This window comes from Cyprinodon variegatus, unplaced genomic scaffold (assembly GCF_000732505.1).
Source record: "Cyprinodon variegatus isolate N-32 unplaced genomic scaffold, C_variegatus-1.0 Scaffold4, whole genome shotgun sequence".
NCBI classification, from domain to species: Eukaryota; Metazoa; Chordata; class Actinopteri; order Cyprinodontiformes; family Cyprinodontidae; genus Cyprinodon; species Cyprinodon variegatus.
Window position 1 is genome coordinate 2,719,139 of NW_015150457.1, and position 23,101 is coordinate 2,742,239.

At 41.9% G+C, this 23,101-nt stretch overlaps 1 protein-coding gene across 2 annotated transcripts in view; it reads left to right on the top strand.

The window, feature by feature from the left end:
- The first annotated feature begins 216 nt into the window (after nt 1–216).
- The window catches only part of prox1 (prospero homeobox 1), a 29,605-nt gene continuing 6,720 nt past the window's right edge, over nt 217–23,101 (top strand). Inside the window, exons 1-4 of one of the 2 annotated variants that reach the window (XM_015373065.1) lie at nt 217–960; nt 3,367–5,406; nt 8,963–9,070; nt 14,165–14,359. In XM_015373065.1, coding sequence (XP_015228551.1) covers nt 3,433–5,406; nt 8,963–9,070; nt 14,165–14,359 — 2,277 coding nt within the window. In that variant the 5' untranslated portion in view covers nt 217–960; nt 3,367–3,432. Of the gene's footprint in view, nt 961–1,072; nt 1,186–3,366; nt 5,407–8,962; nt 9,071–14,164; nt 14,360–23,101 lie in introns of those variants that run through there. The other variant, XM_015373074.1, reaches the window with a different exon arrangement.

Below are 23,101 nucleotides of genomic sequence, written 5' to 3' on the forward strand. Positions count from 1 at the left end.
AACTTGTTAGAAATACCAGCGTAAAAAGAGAGACTTTGAAAAAATAAGGTTTGCGTAATTTCGGCATTCTGGTGCATAAAAATAACAAAAATTCAATAGAAACGGAAATGTAAGAACAATATTTAATTAATATTAGTATTTGGGGGGGAAAGGGAAAGGTATTTGTTTAAAGTGCTTTTACCCAATGCTATATTATAGGTATGTTTTTTTTAATCAATGTATTGAAAACCAAATAGTGAGAATTAAGGTGAATATAGACATTTTCTAAAATCTTTACAAAAAAAAAGATGATTTGCAGAATAAAAATGACCCAAACTTCTGTGTATAAGCTACATAGTTTTAGCGCGTATCGACTCTTACTCCTATTTATGAAGAAACAGACAAACCATAAGTTGTATTTCCTTTTTTTTATTCCTCCCTCTCCCTCACTGTGGTGCGCGATCAAGTCCCGTTCCTCTGGTCAAGTTCAGCATGATGTTCCCCCGGCCCTCGCGGACGCTTCTTATTGGTAGGCTGCAACAGTTACATCACGGCGCTCGTGACGCGTACGTCTTCCTGTTTCCTTCAGCCGCGTCTTAAAGTGAATCTTAGTGGCGGAGGAGCGCTCCAGCAGCATCCAGTCCTCCGCTCTGCATCCAGCGCGCCTCAGAGACGCACACACGCACCGCTTCTCTCCCTCTCTCTCCATCTCCCCTTCTCTCTCTCTCTTCTATTCTCTCAAGGTCTCTCACTCTTTAGATCACAGCAGAGGATAGAAGGAGAGACGGACGCGCAAGAGCCCGTTTTCCTGTTTTCTTTTGATTCTTTTGTATCTTTTAGTTCGCGTGGTTTACTTTATTCCTGCTCTTCCTTCCCTCAAATACTGTTCCATCCTTTCCACAAAACAGTCCGTGGCGCTTTTCTCCCCTTCACCACCGCAAGAGTTCAGGTTGTATCCCCAAAAAATCTTCATCTGGACTGGTGAGTAACAGCTCTTTTCCTTTACTTGCTCACATATGAAAGCCATTAAGCATCGTTTATTCCGCCGATCGCCAGCGGAGCGCATAGGTGCGATAATAAAGGTTAGAACTGTGTGTGCATGAGGGTTGCGTGAGCAGTCAGTGTTTTTTGGCGAGGATGATTTGCGAACGGTAGCCCAGCCTTCCTCATCAAAGCAGAGATGAAGTTGATTTGCAACTCTGCAAAGTAAGTTTTAGAAGCTTTTTTTTTTTTTTTTTTTGTCTATTTCTTTTTAATTTGATTTTTTTTTTTTTTAAACAACTAGTGACAAAGACTCGGATCCAGACTTCTTGCCTGTCAAAATAATCTCTTTGTTCAGTTGGGTATATCTTTTGCTGCAGCTTCATTATCTTCAATATTTGTTTAGGACTCTTTGCGCAGGCCATGCGGCGTCTTTTTCTATTACTTAGATTTGTTTTCTATCTTTTATGACGTTAAATATGATGAGAAACAGATTTGGAGAAACTGTGCGCAACTATCTTGACTTTCAAAGAGCAAAATTGTTCCTTGTTATATAGAACCAGTGTTATTGCCATTTCGATTTAACTCAAATAACCAGGTTGTCTGTTTGTTTTTTCAACTTGGAAGTGTATTTGTTCACTTACTTTTTTTTTTTTTTTTTGTGGAGACATAAAATTGTTAGGGACGAAAAGGTTTTCTAACATATCCAATCAAAGTCCATATTTACTCTCTCTATGCCAGCGAGATAGAAATCAAAAGAGAGAGGCAATGTAGGACAGGTGCTCCAACACAAGAAAAAAGACAGGTGCTGGTGACTATTTCAAGCTCTTTGTTAAGATCCCGAGGCAGTCCAGTCAGGTTTAAAGCCTAGATGTATTGCTTCTCCTAAAGGCTGCTTTAAATGGCTTACAGAACATAATCCCTACCCATTTGTCAAATGATTTTATTTAAAATACTTGTAAAATGAGTCATTTTTCAGCAAATGATACTCTGAGTGCGGAAATTAAGGGTATTAATGCCTACTTGTTACAGAAAACATTAAAGCAAACAGCAGTGACTGGGTTATGGGGTGTGAATCAGTTAAATGCAATTCCAATGTGTCTTTTAAAAATTGCTTAAAGTCAAGGTATTACGAACACTATTGTGCAAAAATCACTGTTTCTTCAAGAAAATCCATTTTAAAACTTTAATTGTTTTAAAATAGATTTTGAAACTTAAAAAGTGAAAAATGAAGACAGTGTAACACTGTCTCTTTAATTTTCCCAGTATTTTGTGCTTCTTTGAAAACCCTTTAAAATAAGCTTAAACCATGAAAACAATTCATAAAAAATCACGAGATGGATTTTGTTTTAATAGCTGTTAAATGATAAGAATACATGTAAGCTTCTGCCGTTTTAACATTATCGGGATAATAGTAAAATGTTTAAATTTACACAATGTTACTTTTATATTTTACTTTTACATTTTCATGCACATTAAATATCCTTGAATTGTTTCTTTGAAATTAAGTCTAGAAACATCTGATGGGTCTCTGACTAAGACTGCCACCGCTGCTTACATAGCATTATTCGTGCAGACCTGTACTGACAAAACGTTTTGCTTTCAGAGGGGCATTAGGGTTTTTGTAAGAGCGCTTTAAGTTGCTCTTTGCCAGAGTTGACCTGCACGACCTATTCATTTGAGCAGAATTAACTGCCCTTGCCAGATGAAAAGACAAACAAAAAACACAGAAGTGAGCTCACGCTGGCACCTAAATCAATAGGTCTATTTTGTGTTTCTTTTTTGTGTCATTCTCCCTATTGAGTAAGATATGATGGTAATATTGATCAGAGTGAACACAGGACTTGTTTTTAAAAATTGCACAATATCAAGGAACGATTGAAAATAATTTCTTTCATCAGTACTATAAAGTAAGGTGTCTTCATGTGTACGGTGTGTTTCTCCTCTATGTGAATGCAATTTATAAAAACAATCTCAACCGTATTTTCTTACTATTTGATTTTGTGAGCTTCTGCCTTCTATGTGGGCTACACTGCACAATCATGGAAATGAGGACAAGTTCTTAAGTAATTAACATAATTTTATGCAGCTTTGTATTCCGTGGGAACTGGTTCATTGTCGCACAGCATGTAACAGGGGACAGGATAATATGTAGGACTTTGCCCTGGAATGTTGAGCCAAAGCCTCAGTCTGACCCCACCTTGCCTGATTAATGTAATCAATGTTTAAAGGTGTAAACATATTATTGCTTAATTTTATGAAAGCATTTGTATATTTTATCGAGATTTTAATGATTTACATTGTGTGGAGCTGAATTAGTTTTGTTACTGATATAGAGAGTAAAGCCAGGGAGAGATTTAAGTTAATTTATTTAAGTTTATTTATTTATTTTATTCCCCTGTATAGATACTCAGAGGCTTTGACCCTAGAGGACTGGGTTTGTGGGATATGGCCCAATAGCAGCAGCCCGTGATGCCGGACCATGACAGCGACTCCCTCCTGAACAGACAGACCAAGCGAAGACGTGTGGACATTGGTGTCAAGAGGACAGTGGGTAGCACAGCCTCTTCCACATCAGCAGTAACTACCGATAACATCGCTCGCGCCAAAGCAGCAATTTTTAGTGCCATGAACTCTCTGAGCTCCCATTCTCACCACGGATCAGACAACGACTCCATGGAGTGCTCTGTAGTGCAGCCACATGGTGGGCCTGGCGTTGTGTCAGCCAGCGATAGTGAGTCCAAATCAAATGTTCTTCGAAAGCTACTGAAGAGGGCCAACTCATATGAGGATGCCATGATGCCCTTCCCTGGCACCACCATTATCTCTCAGCTTCTCAAGAATAACATTGCAAAAAATGGAGGAGGGCCTGAGAGAGGAGATAGAGGAGATAGGGGGGATAGGGTCGACTCAGGCTTCCCCGGATCAGGGCTCTCTAATGCTAGCTCTGATGCCCCGCAGGAAGATGCATGCAGTAACTCCTCCCAGGACAGCACCCCTCAAGAGTGCTTGTCACCATTTGGTCGCCCTCCTGGCCTTGCCACCTTTGACATTGAACGTCTCAATGATGAACACCTCCGTGCCAAGCGGGCCCGTGTAGAGAACATTATACGTGGAATGAGCCACTCACCAAGTGTGGTGGTGCCTGCTGCTTCCCGTCATGAGCGAGATCATGAGATGGATGGAGAGCGGGATCTGGAACTGGATTGTCCACCTCCTCAGTCCCAACAACAAGCCCCAAGCAGTCCACGGGGAGGGGAAATGTGCAGCAGCCGAGAGAACAAGCGCAAACAACGGCTGCCTCAGCAGCAACAGCAAAGCTTCACTCAGTTGGTGTGTCAGAGAAAAGAACAGAAACAGGAGGAGCGACGGCAACTCAAGCTGCAGCTGGAGGACATGCAAAAGCAACTACGGCAACTCCAGGAGAAGTTCTTTCAGATCTATGACTCCACTGATGACTCAGAGCACACTGACCTTCACAATGACATAGGAAACATGTCGGAGGACAGCCCAGGCAGGTCGGACACCGGTGGAGATGAACGGGGTGGAGATGATTTGCGTTCTGACAATGAGATGGCTGATTTGGACCCAGGCCATTTCCTTGACAGGGCACGGGCTTTGCTTCAAGAGCAGGCCCTATTGGCCGACAGTGAGAAGCCAAGAAGAGATGGGCTTGGCCGTAACAAAGGACAGGGAGGTCCAGGCTCCTCCATGCATGCTGAAGGTAAACAGCTAGCAGAAACACTGAAGCAAGAGCTCAACTCAGCCATGACCCAGGTGGTTGACACAGTTGTAAAGGTATTTGCTAAACCTCCTCGTCCTACTCCTCAGCAGGCCTTCCCTTCACTTTCTATTCCCCCTGAAAGATTTCCTGCTGCTGTCAATGGAGACAACCCAAACTTCCACACCGCCAACCAGAGGCTTCAGTGCTTCGGTGATGTCATCATTCCTAATCCACTAGACTCCTTTGCTAGCATGTCTGGTATTCCAGGTACCACCCATGACCAAACCGAGGCACTGCCCTTAGTAGTACGTAAGACACCTAGTGAGCACCACCATCAGTCTTCAGCCGTGGGTGCCCATGGTGGTAACCACCATCCAGCTCTCCATCCATCATCTCTCTCTGCCTCGATGGGCTTCAGCCCCCCCTCCTTTCGACATCCCTTTCCTCTGCCACTCATGGGCTACCCTTTCCAGACACCCATTGGCCCACCCACAGCTTATCCCGGCAAGGACCATACTTCACCAGACTCCATGGACCTGCCCAGGGAGACGACCGGTTTGAGAACAAAGATGTCATCAGGTCACCACCTGGGGCACCACCATCGCTCTTGTTCACCAGCACACCCTGGCAGCACAGCCGAGAGCCTCTCCTTATCCCTGATCAAGTCAGAGTGCAGTGACCTCCAGGACATGGCTGACATCTCACCTTACTCAGGCAGCAATGTATCCTTTAAAAAAAAAAAGACACAGGTGGGATGGTGATTTCTCATAATTTTGAAAGCCAAAGCTAAATTAATAATGAAAAGTGCATTTTTTATTCTGAAATAGGTTTCACTTGTTTAAATAAGGAGAATCTGATCTCAGGTTAGGGTAGTCCTCGGGGACCTACAAAAACCAATGTGTCTGATACACAAAGTGTTAAAAATCAAATCCTTTTGATTCTGTTTGAAACCGGCCTAAGAAACTGAGAATTTGTTGATGAATCACTTTTCCTCCCACCACTGTTCTCTTCTCCATTGTTGTATTTATTTTTATACTCATACCTCTTCCTTCTCGCAGCACCGCACCAGCCTTTTCTTCCATCTTCAAACCTAAGTGCTTTAAAAGCTTTCTTTTGGTACAAAACTTTCTTGAAGGAAATGTGATTCACCCATTTCCCTTTTAAAAAGAAATGGCTTTAACAGATAAAGAAGGAGGTGACAATTTGAAACTTGGCACATAAGGGAATAGTATAGCCTACAGTATAGTTTAACCCCTGTTTGCCCTGATGCTGCCCTGCAGATAAAGGGGCTATCCCCCTGTGGGAGGCTCAAATTGAATCCCCTGTGGACATGGGACTAATAGATTAAACAGTTATGTTCAGTCCCCTCTCTGTTACCCATATACCTCCTTGGTACCTTAGCCTTCAACACCCACTAACCCTTATGAAAGTTTGATTCGTCTCACACCAGCTACCCTAAGAGGGCTTTGTCTTCAAGTCATTAACATTAATTGCAGACTTAAGAAATAATCCTACAGCTCTTTGCTTGCTGGATATATATTAGTTATGTAGTAACATGTTGTTTCTGCCTTTATATCTACCTGAATGCTTGGTCTTTGTGTGTCTCTCTTGTGTGTGTGTGTCACTAAAGGTTTGCCTGAGGAATTGGGGGGAAAGATGTATATTTATGATTGCTTGTGTTCTCTCTTGTGTTCATCTTATCATCCATCGCTGTTGTAAAAAGCCCACAATCATTGTCGTTTCTTTTCTCTTTTTTTCATTTCATAAAGATCTGTCAACAGCCCGGGGGGCCCTTTAGCTGTTGCTTGGCAGCCAAATACTTCTTTTTTTGTTTTCAGTCCCCGCAAAAAAACAAAAAAAAAAACCTCCCTCCTCTCCGTCTTTTCTTTGAAGCGGACGTTAACAGGTGTTTGCAGCGAGCTGTTTATCTTTCATTACCTCGCCTTGTCTTGTCTTCTGACCCAAGGGTGAACGCTTTCCAGAGATCCATAATCCTTTGCTTCTACAGGCTCCCGATGGAGGGATGAAAAGGAAAATAAGGAAGAGAGGCATGCATTGACTGAGAGAAAGTAGAAAATAATCAAACAATAACCGCATATACCAGATGCTGTGGCTTTCATTGTAGCACTTATAAATTCAGGGTAGTAACAGATGTAGTTCATAGTGGAATGAACAGAGAAAACAACATGTCAACAGTTTTATTGGTTTTATTTTTGGCTCTCATAATTAATATTTCACTGAAAAGTTTAGTGTTTTTTTAGAGATGTCGTTTATAAATATACACATATATATACATCGGATGTCAGAGACAGCTTGTCAGACATTTAGTGAGGTGCGTTTCAAGTTCACCGGCATTTTGGAGCAGATGGTTGTTATCTTTTATCACATTTGTTCTGAGTCCGAATCCAAATTTTCTTGTCCTTATACCTGGAATTAGGAAGTGTGGCACGTATTTTCCCTTCTCATGACTTTGGGCTTTGGGGAAGTGATGTGAGAATGATGATATCTTGTCAGATGTGGCAGGCGAACAGTAGGCCAGCTGGTGTGAGCGCACCATCATGACAAAATAATGGCCTTGCACACCACCCCGAAGTCCAATCACAATTACATTTGCAAGCTGTGAGTGAATTGGGAATGAAAATGTCTAATCAGGAAGTATGAGGCTTTTTAATTGGTAGTTGAAGAGAGATGATATTCAGCTGAAGGCTGAGGAAGTGAAATATCAGTACCCAATATGGGGAAGTGTTTCTTATCCTAATTGAAAAACATAAACAAATTAGCTTAAGTATAAGCACACCTACCCTTAAAGATAATGCTCTTTTTCTCTTGCTTTCCTTTTTTTCCTTCTTTATTCCCCTATCTAAGAATCCATTGTATCCTCTCGGCTTGAAGCAGATGGTGTGGTTTGGAAAGTGAAGTGCTCGTCTTTTGGCCAGACCTGACTGAGTAACACCAGCCTGCCAGGGTTTCCCCCACAAGACCCTTGCTACTTTCTGTCCCCCTCTCTCTTGAATCAGACAAAGTAGACGGGGTCTTTAAGGAGCCAGAGCCCAGCATGATTTAGAATTTGCTGGCTCTGCTCTGTAGCCCAAAGGCCAAGGGCAATCCAATCTAGCAGCTGATGCCTTCTTCCCTCTCTTTAGCCACAGATACATCTGGACACTTGACTGACTTTAATGGTGACAGCCCAATCTGTACATCAGAAAGCCACTCAAGTGTAAAAAGTCTATAAAAACTTAGTGTAGCTCATTCTAACTTGCTTCAAGTCATCAATAACCTTGATATTGAACCGGTTTGTAACATGTGCCCAGCCATACCCCTTCCCTTTTCATAGTCTTATCCTCCAGATTAGAATTATCAGATGTATTATACAGCCCTTAATTCGCCATGGAAATGGCTTGGTCTATTTAGAGGCGCAGATGTGTTCCACTCTTCCCATCACTGACCGAGTCCAAAGCCACAGTGCCTCTCTTCTTCTTCTCCTCCTCCTTTTCTTTTGCTCCTCCAAGGCTTTGGCAGCGGCTGAGAGGCTTGGGGGGCTAGGGGTGGAGCAGAGGGAGGAGGAGGGGGGAGGTAATTGAAGGCTGGAATCATGCTATCCCTCAAGGTGCCCCTAACAGCCTATCTCCATCCTTTTTACTGTTCAGTCCAGGGGATCCATTAGGAAGACACAGTCTTCTGACATATATTTGAATATGTAAGTGTGAGAAGGTTTTTCATGTTGCCCGGAATGGCATTTGGGATCTCCTAGACCTTATTTTGTCACTGAAGTGGCCAGCAGCAGACAGTCATATTCAGGCTTGGCATGTGTTATCGCCAAGCCATTAGGCCTTCTTGCCCGCCACTGGCGTTAACTGCTGTCTTTGTCTGTGATATGCAAATTTCTCCCTTTTTTCTTCCTCCTTTTTTTGGAGGAGGTTAGTGCAGGGTTTAGGCAAAGGCGTTTGCTTGCTTTGACAGTGAAATGAGTCTCCTTATGTAAAAGCAAGTGCTGTACTGCTTTATTTACCGTGACGCTCTCACACCTGAAATGGCTGATGCTAATTTCAAGCAAATGGTTTTGCTTCAGTGCTCTGTCTTCAGCTCGCCACATCCAGCCCTGGTTCAAGCTTCTGAGAAAATGTGGTTATACTTCATTCAAATGCACAATTCAAACTTATTCTGAGTCATTAGTGATTAAAAACAGTATGTGCAATGTACCCATGTTTGCTTGATCTTGAAGTTGAAGTTTTTGGCCTTCACAAAATTGTTAATCTCCTTAACAGCAGCTCTTTCCAGATCCAGGAGGGCCTTTCCCCTAATCATCTCAAGAAGGCCAAGCTAATGTTTTTCTACACCCGCTACCCAAGCTCTAACATGCTAAAGATGTTTTTCTCTGATGTTAAGGTAAGTCTTCAATGGCTCTTCTTTTCTTGTGTTCTCATACCTATTTGTTATAACGTTGTCCCATTTAGGTTTGTAAGCAGTGCATTGCAAAAGTATTGCATTGCAAAAATATTTTTTAGACAATCTTTAGCATGTATGTTGGATTTTTTTACGCGATAGACCTAAAACACATTTTGCCATTTTTCTCAGTCAAAATGGACACATCTCTTTACCGGTTCTTTATCAGTTTAGGTCTGGACTTTGACTGGATCATTCTAATGCATGATTATTGTTTGATATAATCAAATCAATTAACTAGCCATGCATTCATTTTTTTCTCATCTAACCAGAGCAGCTTATTTTAAATAGTCGTTCTCTGCTCTACTTGCTTGTGGTCTTTCTTATTGTCCTCTTGACCGTAACAACTAATAGCTCTTGTGCTTTGGCTGCTACTTTGATTTAAAGCTCTCAGGTCAGTTAAGGTTCTTGATCATGTGTTGATAGGATTGTGCCAGTTGTGCTATACTCTTTCTATTGAGATGAAGTGAACAGTGAGATATCAAATGATTTCAGAAGCCAGTTCATTGCTACAGTGTTTTCTTAGGTGGCTTAGTCCCTAAAAAGTCATTAAGGTTTGCGACAGTAGCATGAAAGTAAGGGTACAAATGTTAAGGAGTAGGGAGATGTTTCAAGCACAATGTTTGGAAAAAAAAGCATTTTTAACTTCTGTCATAGCTGTTGCTCCGTCTTTTGCTTAATTTCCTCCTCATAGTATCTCTTTGCACCTGACCAAAAAAGGGAAGTTGGTTTTATAAAAGGTGATGTGCCCGCCTCAGTTACAACGAACAATGTATACTTGTGTCTTGAAACGATATGCTTTTTCTCTACCTTGTGGGTTTATGCAAAAGACTAAAGAAGAGGAAGTTGAATAGGTCTGCACAGTGGAGCTGGAGAGCCACTGAGTTCTCCAAAGGTGACGAGAAGGATGAGTAATGGAGGAACAGAGAGGGCTGAGAGGAGGTCGGAGGGCGTAGATAGTGGCTCTCAGAGCAGGTGTATCCAGGCGGGTTTGATAAAAAGACAAAAAAGGGAGGGGTGTAGGGGAAAGAGCTAGTTTAGGGCCATGGCAAGGATGCACATAAGTCCTGCTGGGAGTTTAATGATGGAAAATTTGAAAAACAAAGCACTTTATGTGAGCTGAAGAGGAAAACAAGAAAAACAACACAATAGCTGCTGTATCATGGGTGATGACTAGTTTATGCTGTTGATTCTGTTTGTGTTTGTGTCCCTGCCTCTTTTGGACCTTGATCGTGAGTAAACACTGTGACAGATCCAGGCCATCTTATTCAAATCTGAATATAAAGGCGTTCTTTCCTACCAGCTGCCCTTCGCATGTATGCCTTCACTAAAAGCCAAGACTGTGAGCACATAGTCTTGTCAGACAAGTTTTTTGGACAGCAAGTCTTGACGCTGATGCTTTCTCTCTTAATTATCAATATAATATCCTAAAACTTATGTTTGAAATTTTCATAATAAGAACAAGGATTAGGCATTCCCATGAAGGTCTCCTCATCGTGAATAGAAATCTAATTAAGGTCAAGATATTTAAGGGATTAGGTGCCACATTAGTTTGTTTTTGTTCTCTGTAAATGACAATGGATTCAGACTTTAAATAAGTGTATGGGAATGGGGCTGTCTAATTAGATTCAGCCCAAACAGCCTCTCAGCGAGAGCTTGTCGTCAAACAAAAGTCTTTTAAGGTTAATCTGCTCTTCACTAATCAGGTCTGGACCTGTGAGGCACTGGAGCCTGTTGTTCATCTTTATTAAGCTTCTTTTAAGACATTTTTTCTGAGGGTTTCTGAAATGTTTTGACAGATTTTACTTAATACCCTTATTGGTGTCACTAATGACAGCTTATATGATCCAAGTGGCTTTAAGACATCTCTTTGTTATAGGAGATAAGGTTTTGAGAAGAGGTCAACAGATCAAGAAGCAGATTAAAATAATTTAGTCAATTTAATGATTCATCTGAGGTTGGTTGCTTTGACATGTTTCTACAGAACAAACAATAAACAACCTGCTTTATATATGTTATGTTGATCTTTATTTTATAAGGAGTATATATCATATGGCAGTGAAAAAATGTTTTTTGATAAAGAAGCTGAAAGGTTTGGAAGATAATGAATGAATACGATATGATACAGTATAAATGACTGAGATGATTTCAGTATTTAATCTAATAATTATCAATCAGAGTTCATCTATTGGATATTTTACACCATTTGACGGCTTTTATCAACAGGAATACCTCAATTTAATATTTCAGTGTTTATTTGCTGATTACGATATCACAGTTAATTGAGGCAAAATTGGCCAATCAGTTTGCGTACTTTTAGTCTGCTGCTTTTACCAACCAGCCTCTGTGTTTGGGCCAGTCATGTGCTGTAGTGCTGCAAACATCAGGGGGGGGTTGCATTTCTGTCTGTCATTCCTTCCCTTTTCTTTTTTTTTTCGCTGATGGTATGGCACGGTATGTGCGCCTCGGCGGGGCCGGTGGCTGGAAAGAAAAGCCAGCGGCTTGATTTTGAGTCACAGCAGCAGCAGTAACAAAAGCCCGCTTTCCAGGGCCGCTTTTTGTGTGCAGTCAGCCAATAGACAGCCCCAGATTATCTCCCACAATTCACTCCTGCGAAAACAGGAAATGTTGGAAAGCCCTGATGACTGTGAGGGGGCTTATATGACAGAGGGAGAGTGAGAGAAAGAGACAGAGAGGGAGGCCCATGCAGGCTTCTGTGTCTTTCTATCCTCCTCCCTGGTCTTTCTGGATGCAGCTGAGCGCTCTGAGGTCATCTGTGTGTTTTCTGATCCACTGTTGAGAAAGCGTTTGCTTTTTATCTAAACGCCTTTCAGCCAAAACTCACTGCAAAAAAAACAACAGCGTACAAATTTGACCAAACCTAATAATGAGAGGAGAATACACCTGAGCGCTTTCTGCAGGCGACTATAGCTTAGACAGAAAATATCTCTTTTATTTATCTATTTTAGACTTAAGCATCAGCAGAACATATGCATGTGAGTGTGTGTGCATGCCATTTTCTATCTTATGCTGTTAGCACTAAGTGCTGACCTTTCACAGGCTCTTGAGTGTGAGTGTGAGAAACACAATTTCACTGTCTCTCCTGCTCTCTTTCATAGCCACACACACACACACTTGTATGCTTAAGCACAGTGTATCAGATCAAACACACACTTTCCTCTCTGTGTCTCATGTCTGTGCTGGCTGACCCCTGCCAGCTCTGATTAAGGAGCTGCAGTGATGTGCTCCTTTGAAAAGATTCCCTCCTTTTACAGCAAACACACCCGTCTTTAGCTGGTATCGGTGGGGGTCTCTGTGCCCCCAACAGCAACTTAATGAACCAAGAATACAGGACACAGTAACAGAAACCTACCAAATTAAATCTCTGAGTGTGAGAAGGGCAGTTAGTGTGTCTGCAGTGCAATTTAGTGTATTTACCAGCACTAACAGCTGCACAGGCAGCCATACATCTTCTCTAAACCTGCCAGCATAATAAAGTAATTTTTGTCTAAAGTGAAAAATGCATTCAGTCACTCTGCTGCAGTGACACCAAAGGTCAGGCACATGAGCGATGGGAACTTTCCCTAGCTGTCATCTCACTACATTGCCCAGACCTGCATGTGCTCAGAAGCATGTAAGCACACATGTATGAATATGTATTCAAATGCAGCAAGGGCCAATGTTACACACAAGAACACAGAAGGTTTTGTAGCGTCTCTATACGCTGTGTCCCACTCCGACTGTCTGCCAGTTTTTCAGCTGTGTGTTTAAGAATAACTCAGACTGCTAAAGTATTTGTAAGTGTCAGTGGTTTGTTTGTTTGATGCTCAGATGTCATGACCCTGGCTTGCTGACTGCTCACGTTCCGACCCCCTCACCACCTGCAAACACCACCGTCGTTACCACCATTGTTCAACGGCGCTGACCTGCACCCATCCCACCCCCGTCCTCTCTTTTCCCAATTTATGCTCACCCTGCACTTTAGGACAGCTACCATCCTGCACACCCACCCTCCCCTGCCAAACAAGCAGACTTATTCTTTTCCAGACCACTATTATGTCATCCACAGATCATTCTTGAAAAGCCTTTTTTTTTCAACATTTGCTCTATTTACCAACTTTTCCTACTTCTAAATGAGTTTGGATGAGTTGCACTGCCGTCCCAGATCATGACAACTGTGTATGTCTGTGTTGTCGAACAATAGCCAGGGTCTAATCTCCATGTCAAAACCACTCTGACTCCCCAGCGAGCAGTATGCTCGGCATTTATTAGCTCCCATCTCCCATTTTTCTTGCTGCACAGATGGATGATATTATCTATTATAAAGTATATCATTATTAGATGTTTAGCTAGTTTCTCCTGTGAGGTGAGGAGGAAGAAAACCTGAAACTCTTAATAGATCTACCTCACCCTATTGAATTCATCCTGGCGGCACAGATCAGATAGCCACTGCCTCCACACTATCTCATGCTTATCGCCTCTGTCTTCTTATTTTTGCTCTTTTTTTCTCTTATTCTTCTTCCTGTGCGGGAGGTGCAGAGAGGGGCGGAGGATCAGAGTGTAATTGGTGAGCGGGGTTAAGTACATGTTTGAGCCCCCCTGCGGGCCAGGGCGCTTCAGATGATGACTTAATCGTTTTTCTGGTCAATTATGTGTTTGCGGTCTCACCCCCTCTCTTCCACCTCTCCCTCCTCTCACAGGGTTATGATAGGGGGGAGGTCTGCTCCCAGCGGGGAAGACGAACCACACACAAGCTCTCTCTCTGCCGTTTCTTCTTTTCTTCCCTCACCAACCTCCTCGCTTTGCTGTCTTACTTAATATCTCTATCATCGTCCCTCTCTCTGCAACCTGTGTTCTCTCTTCCGCTCGTCTTTTATCTTTCCCAGCTTCCTCCCACCTTACCTCACGCCTCGGCACACCTGACATTAAGCAGGATTCATTGAAACTCCAATCAAACAGCTGTGTGTATGAAGCATGTTGAAACATTGGGCTTGTCTTCTGCTGACCCCTCCATTCTTCCTCCATCTTTTGTTCCAGTTTAACCGCTGCATCACCTCCCAGCTGATCAAATGGTTCAGCAACTTCAGGGAGTTCTACTACATCCAGATGGAGAAATTTGCCCGGCAGGCCATCAACGATGGTGTCACTGGAGCCGAGGAGCTGAGCGTCAGCCGAGACTGCGAGCTCTTCCGAGCCCTAAACATGCACTACAACAAGGCTAACGACTTTGAGGTAAATCTTTCAGCGAGTATCTCTCAGAGACGTAGGCTGGAGCTAAAGGCTCTGTAATAAAAGGAGCTTAGAAGGAAAACTGAAACTTTACTGGATACCGAATACGATGTGTATCCTGATATATTCTCGCTGTGTCCTCTCTGACTCTTCCTGTTATTTATGTGAGTAGTATCTGATTCACTGTTTGCAAAATTATTCATACCCTTAACTGACACAAAAACACAAAGTGGTACATAAATGTAAATAAATACTTATTGGTTTGTGTGCAATATCTCATTTACTCAGGTGCCCTGAAAAAAAACATAGATTTCACTTAACTGCTTTAAGAACTCACCATATAAATGGAAACCATGTGTTGTCTAACCTCAGTATCAATCCCATCTATAAAGACTTCAGGGTGTTTTAGAGGGCGTTTAAGGACAAACAGCATGATGAAGACCAATTAACACAAAATATTAGGAGATCAAATTGTGAAGAACTTTGAAGCAGCTGTGTTTATAAAATAATCTTTAATCATAAAAGTATAATACCTAAACTTACTTAGTGTGCAATATGAACATAATTCAGACATGCAATCACAATGGTCTTGACGACTTTAGATGTCACATTTCCAAAGCACGCATTAAATCATCTTTTTACTGATCAAATGTTACTTCTGCACCCTAAAAATCTGACCCTTATGGAAAAGCGCCAAGAAAGGAGTCGTAGTCAAAGGAAAGTCATCCAAGGCTAAGTCCCATATGTCATTTGCAACAAGCATGACAGTTAAATTGTGGGAAAAATTGCCTTGGTCCCAGGAGCTCTGGATAGACATTTTTGACCTGCATGCATGTCAATAGCTGTAGCAAATGAGTAACGCTGAACATCCCCAATACACTGTTCCTATTGTGAATCATGGGTGTGATAGCATCATAGTGCGGGGAAGCTGACTGGACTTGAGCTACCTTGGAAAGGATCATGGACAAAAAAAAGTCACCATTTACATATTTGCACATACAAACACCTGACTTTCATTGTTTTTGCATAATTTTTCCCTCCCTTGTCCTAAATATTCCTTTTGTTTATATCATACAAGCCCAAATATACTGAAATGTGTGGTTCAAACTCTATAAATACTTTTGTAAGTTACTGATACCCTTTATTTAATAGAAAAATAAACTAATGTTTATGCACCTCAGCTTTAAATAATCCAACTAACAAAATTCCGACTTGGCCGTGTCTAGTTAAAACAGCTTTTAGGAAGTTTCTTCTGATGAGGAAGAAGCCCGCCAACACCTTGCTTATTTCACCTTTTCCTCTACAACAGTTTCCTCTCGACAGTTATAAGCGTACACTACACCTCTGTTTGGGGGTGTTTAAATATTTAGAAAAACTACACTTTACTTCCCTATCCTCATTTGCCTACAAGCATTAGTGTGACGGTCGACGGATTTAGGTTCATTGTCGTAAATTCCCAGCAGGTAGCTTCACCTTTACTATGTTCTGTTTTTTCCACACTTCTCTTTTCACCGTCGTCTCTTTGTGATTGCGTGTGTGTGTGAAATGGTTAAAGATGGACAGTGTTCCTCTCAATGTCAGCTGACAAAAGAGCTTTAAAGGGCTTGTGTTAAGAAAGACCTGGAGTGAGCTGCTTTTGTGGAGGTGTGTGTGTGTGTGTGTGTGTGTGTTTTGTTGTTGCTGCATTTCCCGGTGTCCTGTTCACCTCGAAGGGTACAGCCGTCCCTTGGACCGGCCTGGCATGCTGGCAAAGCACTTCTCTGGTGTGTGTGTGTGGGGTGGGGGGATCTCACTGTTATCAAGGTTAAGCGTCCTACTGTTTTAGCTAGAGGAAGGGGAGAGAAAGAGGGGGAGAGTGGGACAAGGGAGATGGATAGATAGGGGACGGAGGGTGAGAGCTCAGAGACAAAAGAGAGACCGATGAAGGGAGAAGGGGAAAGGGGGGAAACCGACGGAGGGGATGGAAGGAGAGAAGAGGGAAAAGAGATGACGTGCAGGAGCGAAGTGCCCTTGTGAGCAGTGGGAGTTTTGCAAGCTCTCACATTTAAAGGGCTTCACTTTCTTTTCCTGTGTTTCCTTCTGTCTCTCTCCATCATTATTTGTCCACTGGGGTTGCTCTGTGTTCACCCAAACACACACACACCATCTCCCTCACATCCATCTTCAAACCTCTTAAGGGAGCCTTTGAAAGACTCTGCCAGGCAGAAGCACTTGTATATATGAGGTCTCAATCAACTGAAAGCACATCAGGGTGAAGCAAGATTTCTTCTATCTAGCCAGACCCTAATAAGAGCAGAAATCAGTATGAGTGATGAGAAAATGAATTAAACCCACAGCAAATTAGGCTATCGTTTTATTTTGACTGTTATCAAACAATAATACTGTCATAGACTGTCATCATAGCAACTTGGCTCTGGTATGACATCACTGATTTGGCTAATTTTTGGTCAAATTTTGACAGTTTGTTTTACATCTACATAGAATAAACTCATGGCCTAAAAGAAAAAAATAGAAAAAAGATGTTAATGTCTTAATGCATCTAAAAAGTGGTTGGTGTGATCAAAACAACTAGTTAAGCCTGGTCTTAATAATCTTTAGTTAGGGTAGAGTTGGATTGGATCATAGAAGGCACGTTTTCCCATGCGCAATAATGTCCATGGTTTGTAGTATTGAGTTTCAATTAATTCTGACAGTTTTACAGCAACACAGAAATAAAATTAGTTAAATACATTTTATAAAAATTTTTAGTGATGTTGTCTCATTCTTGCTGTTTGGCTGTAAAAATTGTTTGATATTAACAGGAAATTATTGATTCTTTCCAAGACACACTCAATGTCAGAAATCTGTCTCTACATGTATTAACCTGAGGAAAACTTGTAAAGCATGTCAAGATAAATGCATCTTTTACTAAAGTAGTATTATTCTACACTCATTGGGAAATATACAATTAATATTTTGTTTTTTTTAATTATCTAATGCTTACTTATTAGTCTAATTCACCTGGATGTTGCTACTCTTTTAAAAGAACAACCTGTTAACATCAAACTGCTTAGTGCATCTTTATGGTTAATCCAAACAATTAATAGTCAGTTTTAAAACATGTAAGAAGACTTTGATTAGACTATATTTTTTCCTATTTATTTAATACAAAAAGAAAGCCTATGGCAACATTACATTTTTTACAAGCTTTTTGCACATAATTTTCTCCCTCAGAGACTGTAACTATCTAAACTTGAGGAGCATGGGAATGTCAAATTAAGTAGGAAAGCTTTGATGCTAGAGGATCAAATGGTTGCATTGTACGTAAAATAAATATAGCGATTTAACTATTCGTAGAGACTGTTGCAGTGTCCGCCTGTAGGAGTGTTTGCAACATGTCCGCTCAAACAGAGGAGACATCTTGTTTCCCTTCACTAATTTTCCTGCGATACCTTCGAACAAGTCTGTCATTCTTCGCCGGGCACCAGGAAGTTACTGTTGAAACAGGATTAAGGGGAACAACTGATTTGCATACATAAATGTAAAAATTTGCAAGAAGACAGGCAGGGTGGGAAAGAGTTAGCGAGGCCAGGTGAATAAGTCTTCTGTTGGCCGAGGAGCTGCCTCAGTGGAGGAGGGTGGGAAGGTGTTTTGCATATTAAGGTTTTTTTATTTTTTTTGCACGCTGGGCAGGTGTCTGAGAGATACAGGAGCTGATTAGAGTTTAGCACAAGGAAAACTTGCCCAGCCATGCAAATTTCTAACCCCCCTGATGAACCGACCGCCTTGGTGAGCGCTAAGACTCTTTGTGTAAGTGTTTGTGTGGCCTTTTAGTGTGTGTGAGTGGGTGTTGTTTATGAGTGTGTTTGCGAGTGCGTGGGTTGTGTGTGTGTGTGTGTGTTGTTTTGATGTTTGTGTGGGGATGTGTGTGTTTACGTGTGCTACATATGTGCGCGGACACACTCGTTATGTTTCTCCTGTCTTGTGTGTGTGTGTGTGTGTGTGAGTCATAGAGGTAATGTGGAGATGGAAACGTACTGCATGTGTATCAGGATGCCTCCGAGGCCCTTTTCCGTGGATCTCTCCCCTTTCTCCTCCTCCTCCTCCTCCTCCTCCTCCTGCTGCTCTTCTTCCTCCCCTACCTGCCTGCACCACCACTTGAAACAGGAGCCTACGCAGATTCAGCAAGCAAACACACACACACTCTCACACACACACTGAGTTTTCCCTTTGCCAGACTCTGCATCATCAAAGTTCCATCCACCTTGGTGGCGTCTTTGGAATGAATATGTCCTCTGTTTCTGTGATCGCAAACATACACACATACACATTCACACACGTCTGTGGCCTTTCTTGTTTGATGCTAATCTGCTCTGTCACTGTGCTGGCCTAATACGCTCCCCATCTCCCTCCCAGCTTCTCTTTTGTCGCGATTGTTTCCCCTCTCACCCCCCCCTTTCATATCCCTCCTCTCTTACTTCTGTTGCCTCCCTCCTTTCATCCTCCCTTTTCTTTGCATGTCTTCTGTTATTCCCTCCCTCACTTTTTTCCCCTCCATTAGGAAGTTTTAATGGCATAATTGTCACATTCCTTCTGGCACAATGAACACCAGCAGTAATTAAAGCGCTTGCCGTTAATTACCTAGACCCCGGCTCTACTTTCCTCTCTTCTTAGTGACCCCCCTCTTCCTCCCCTGGTCCGTCTCTTCTTCTCTTTCTTCTTTGCTTCTCATTCACTCCGTCACTTGTCATCAAAGTCCTCTGACAACACGCCCGGCCTCCCAAAGCCTTGACTTTGAGCGAGCAGCGCTTTCATGTAAGGACTCAAGTGAAAATTCTCACTTAGTGTCCTTTTCTTTGCCGTCCTTGTCTTTGAACCTCCCTCAACTCGGTGACAACAGACGCGTTGCCTTTCATAAAACAGGAATGTGTGTGACCTGGTAATGGGTTAGAGACACAGAGGAGAGGTGAGGTCTCTGTATGATGTCTCTGGGAAACTCTCAGATTTCTATAAGACAGACCAGGCCAAGTTTTCTCTGTCAGCTGCTGCTCCTCCCACAGCGGACACACACACATCTTGGCATTTAAAGAGGAAGTCCATATGATCTCTATGCGAGAGGGAGTCACCATGACAAGCGGTAAAGTCTTCTTCTGCGCATTGGGATCATGTGTCCTCTCTTATCAGCTGTTCTTTCTCCTGCAGCAAAGACTTCTTTTGTCTCATTCTGTCTTTTCTCATCCTTCTGTCTGTCATTACTGTATTTGAAACATACATTCTATTGCGATTTACAAGGTCCCTAAACATTTTTCATTAAGCATTTCTTAAAAGTACAAAGTAGGGGAGGAGGAAAAAAGAAAGAATAAAAATTTAAGGAAGGTACTGTAGAAATATAACCTGACAACAGCCAGATGCATGTCTCACTCCGCCTAGCTCCGCTCACATATGTGAGTGGAGCTGGGCGGAGCGAGACATGCATCTGGCTGTTGTCAGGTTAGTAGAAATAGGGGTGAAATATGGGAAAGAAGGGAAGAAACATAAGGTATAACATTTGAAACAAAGAAGGAATTGAGGTTAAATACAAAGAAAAAAAGGAAGATGGAACAAAAGTAAGACACAAATTGAATCATCCATTCTTGGAAGATGCAAAATAAATCCCAGACCTTCCCAAATTAAAAACAAAACCCTAAAAAATAAAGTGAAAAAAAAAATAACATTCAACAGCATCACTCCCTCTGTCCTGTGTCCTCCCTCTCCTTCTTCCTACTTATCCTCCCTCCTTCCTTCTGCTCTCCTTGTCTCTCCCACTCTCCAGCATTTCCCAGAGCCGCAGAGAGCTGAGAGCAGATGCTGTCTGTCCAACCGCCTTGCCCCATAGCATTGTGTGCTTCACCTCTCCTTCCCCCTTTTTTCCCCTTGTTCCTCCTCTTCACGTCCCTCTCGGGGCTCCATTTGTTCTCCACCCAGAGAATCTAATGTCTGTATTCTCCTCCTCCTCCTGCTGTTCTACTGCTTCTTTCCTAGCCTCCTTCTTTGGTTTTCTCAACATAGCGAGCGTCTTTGACCGGGGTTTGACCTCAGGGAGTTTGAGGTGAAAAGGTCACAGGCGTTTTGCTCAGATGCAAAAGCAAAAGACACAGATACAAACATCTTGAAAGACATATAAGTACCTACAAAATGTGTGCTCGCACACAGGTGCGGCTCCTCCACCGAACGGCTTTAGGGTTCTCTTTGAAGAGCTATTGGAGACAAAAAGGTAGAAGAAAGAAGTAGAAAAAAAGACACCAAAAAAAAATAAAGCTGGCGGTATAGATTTAGGTTCAGACCTGCCAAAAATACAAGCAAATACAGTATGACTTGCCAGTGGGTTTATCTCCACAACAAAACACACATATCTCCTCTCACCTCCTCCTGCCTCCTCATAACTACATCTCCCTTGTTCTTATTTTCCTCCAATTTAAATCTAAGTTAAGCAGATATAAATAACAGAATGCATCAACATTTCTTGCATGTCTGAACAAACCTCAAGGATCTGAGAGTATTTAGAAAATGCTTGTAAACTGGGTCCCCTGCACAGTCTAATACAGCTAAAGGACACAAAGGGTGTAAAGATTAGAAAGATATGATAAGCTAAATGAGAAAATACATAAATAAATAAAATCACAATCAGTGGCAGATTTGGTGTCCAAAAGCAAAGAAAGGAAAAAAAAGAAGTTTTATTATTATTTGGGTACCATTTTGGTCTTGTTTAAAATCTAAAAATCTTTCTGCCTAAGATTATTTAGATTTTTTCACATCAAAATTTTATTTCCGTGAAACTTTTGTCATACAGGGAAGCATCCATGCAAAAACTGCTCATATTAAAGGCATCTATCATTCAAAAACAAAAAAGATCATACAGTCTTGCACTTAACTGACTTATCAAACAAATAAAGGGTTGATATTTCACATCCCAGTCCCACCAACATCTTTTTGGGTCTGCTCCTAATCCGTTCGGCACAAAGAAATCAATACAGGAAAGCCATGATAAAAACAGCTACAGTTTAAAGTTTGCCCTTTTGGTTTAAGTTTATACAAAGTAGAAGGTTTAAAAGGCTGGTCTGCTTATAAATCACTTTTTATCATTTCTTTGAGTCTTTTCTAATAACCAGTTAACTTCAGAGTCCTAAGGAACCAGGTTTTTAGATTGAACTTCGTTTTACAGAAAATATGAATCCTAACAGCTGCTTTCTTCTTTAATTGTCTTTGCACATGATCCAATGTGATTCTTTTACTCTTTTTTTTTTCACCCGCTCATCCACACAAACATCTCACAGTGCATTGCCGGCACTGTATTTTTTTAACCCAACTCCTCATCTTCCTCCGTCCGTCTTCCCCTCCTCCTTCCGTCCCTGGTCACCTTGTGCGGGGCAGCCTGCTCTCTGTGGCACAGCTGCTGATTATGTCATTATTTCTGGACCATTTTGGTCTCCGTCCGTGAGTGTGTCAGACTAATGAAGCGTGGCAAAGGGACGCATGCCAAAATGACCAAGGCGTGCATCAGAGCTGCAGATGTGTCAAGGCGCCCCCTCCCACATATACACACCTCGATCCCTTGTTTCTCCCCCTGCTGATGCCAAACTTAGTTTCCTTCAATCCAATCTGCAGTTTATTATTTTTCCTTTCTTCTCCTGCCATCTCCATCTTTCGCTTACCCTCACAATCAATCTCCCTCCCTCCATCCATCCATCCATCCATCCATCTTCCAACCTCTCTCCTGCAGTTCAGCTCCTTACCTCCCATCTTTTGTTGTTTGCAAACCAACCCACCCTTCCTTCTTCCTCCTCCTCCTCCCTCCCCCTGCTCTCCTCCTCTCCAGATGTCCTGTTCCTATCTTCCAGACTCCCTCGCTCCTTTCTTTTCCTGCTGCCTGCGCTCTTGCTCTCTCAAAGCTTGGTTGACTTCCTGACCCCAGAGGCCCAGCACTCAGTGACCCCCCGTCTCCCCTCCATCATTTAGATTGTTTTCACTCAGCTGGGAACATGGTATAATATCAAGCAATGACTTTCTGGATATTTGAAAAAGGACTGAATCTCTCATTTGTGTGTTTTTTTTTTCTTTTTTTTTGTATATTTCTCTATGTAAATTTCAATGATATTGATAACTGTGACTACCATAACATAAGAACGCTGTCAAAGCAAAATTATCCAATCACAAAAAACAGAGTGAAGCGAAGTAAAAATACTGCAGATACAAAAAAAGTTTAAAAAAAAAGATGCATCAGGCCATTATTGGGAGTAAACCACTAAGTCAAAAGGTTGCTTTTGTTATCCCACTATCTTGTGTCACACTCAGTTTTTTTTTTCTTGCAACGCTTTGGAGTTGGAATAATTTTTATGGAGGTTTTTTGAGCATTCAGCTGTTTGCTGCTCATTTGTACCTGTCGAACGCTGTAATTTAAACTTCTAGCAAGTTGTCACATTTTCTCTCATAAAATCATTATCTTCAGCTTTTTCTATTGGCATTTTATGTGTTATATCTACCTAAAGGGCACATCATTGTGAAGTGAAAGGATTAGAATAGGCCCAGTCAGACCAAATCAATCCTAACAAGACCCTCTCCAGATATAACCAAGATTGCTATATAAACATAGAAATCTCACCAGAAGAATGGCAACATGAGAAATGAATGTGCATTTACGACACATTGAATCATTACTTATTGTCATTGGACCTTATGTGGACCTTATTGCTCCATTTCCCATTCACAGGAAAGCAGGCACTTCCTTGT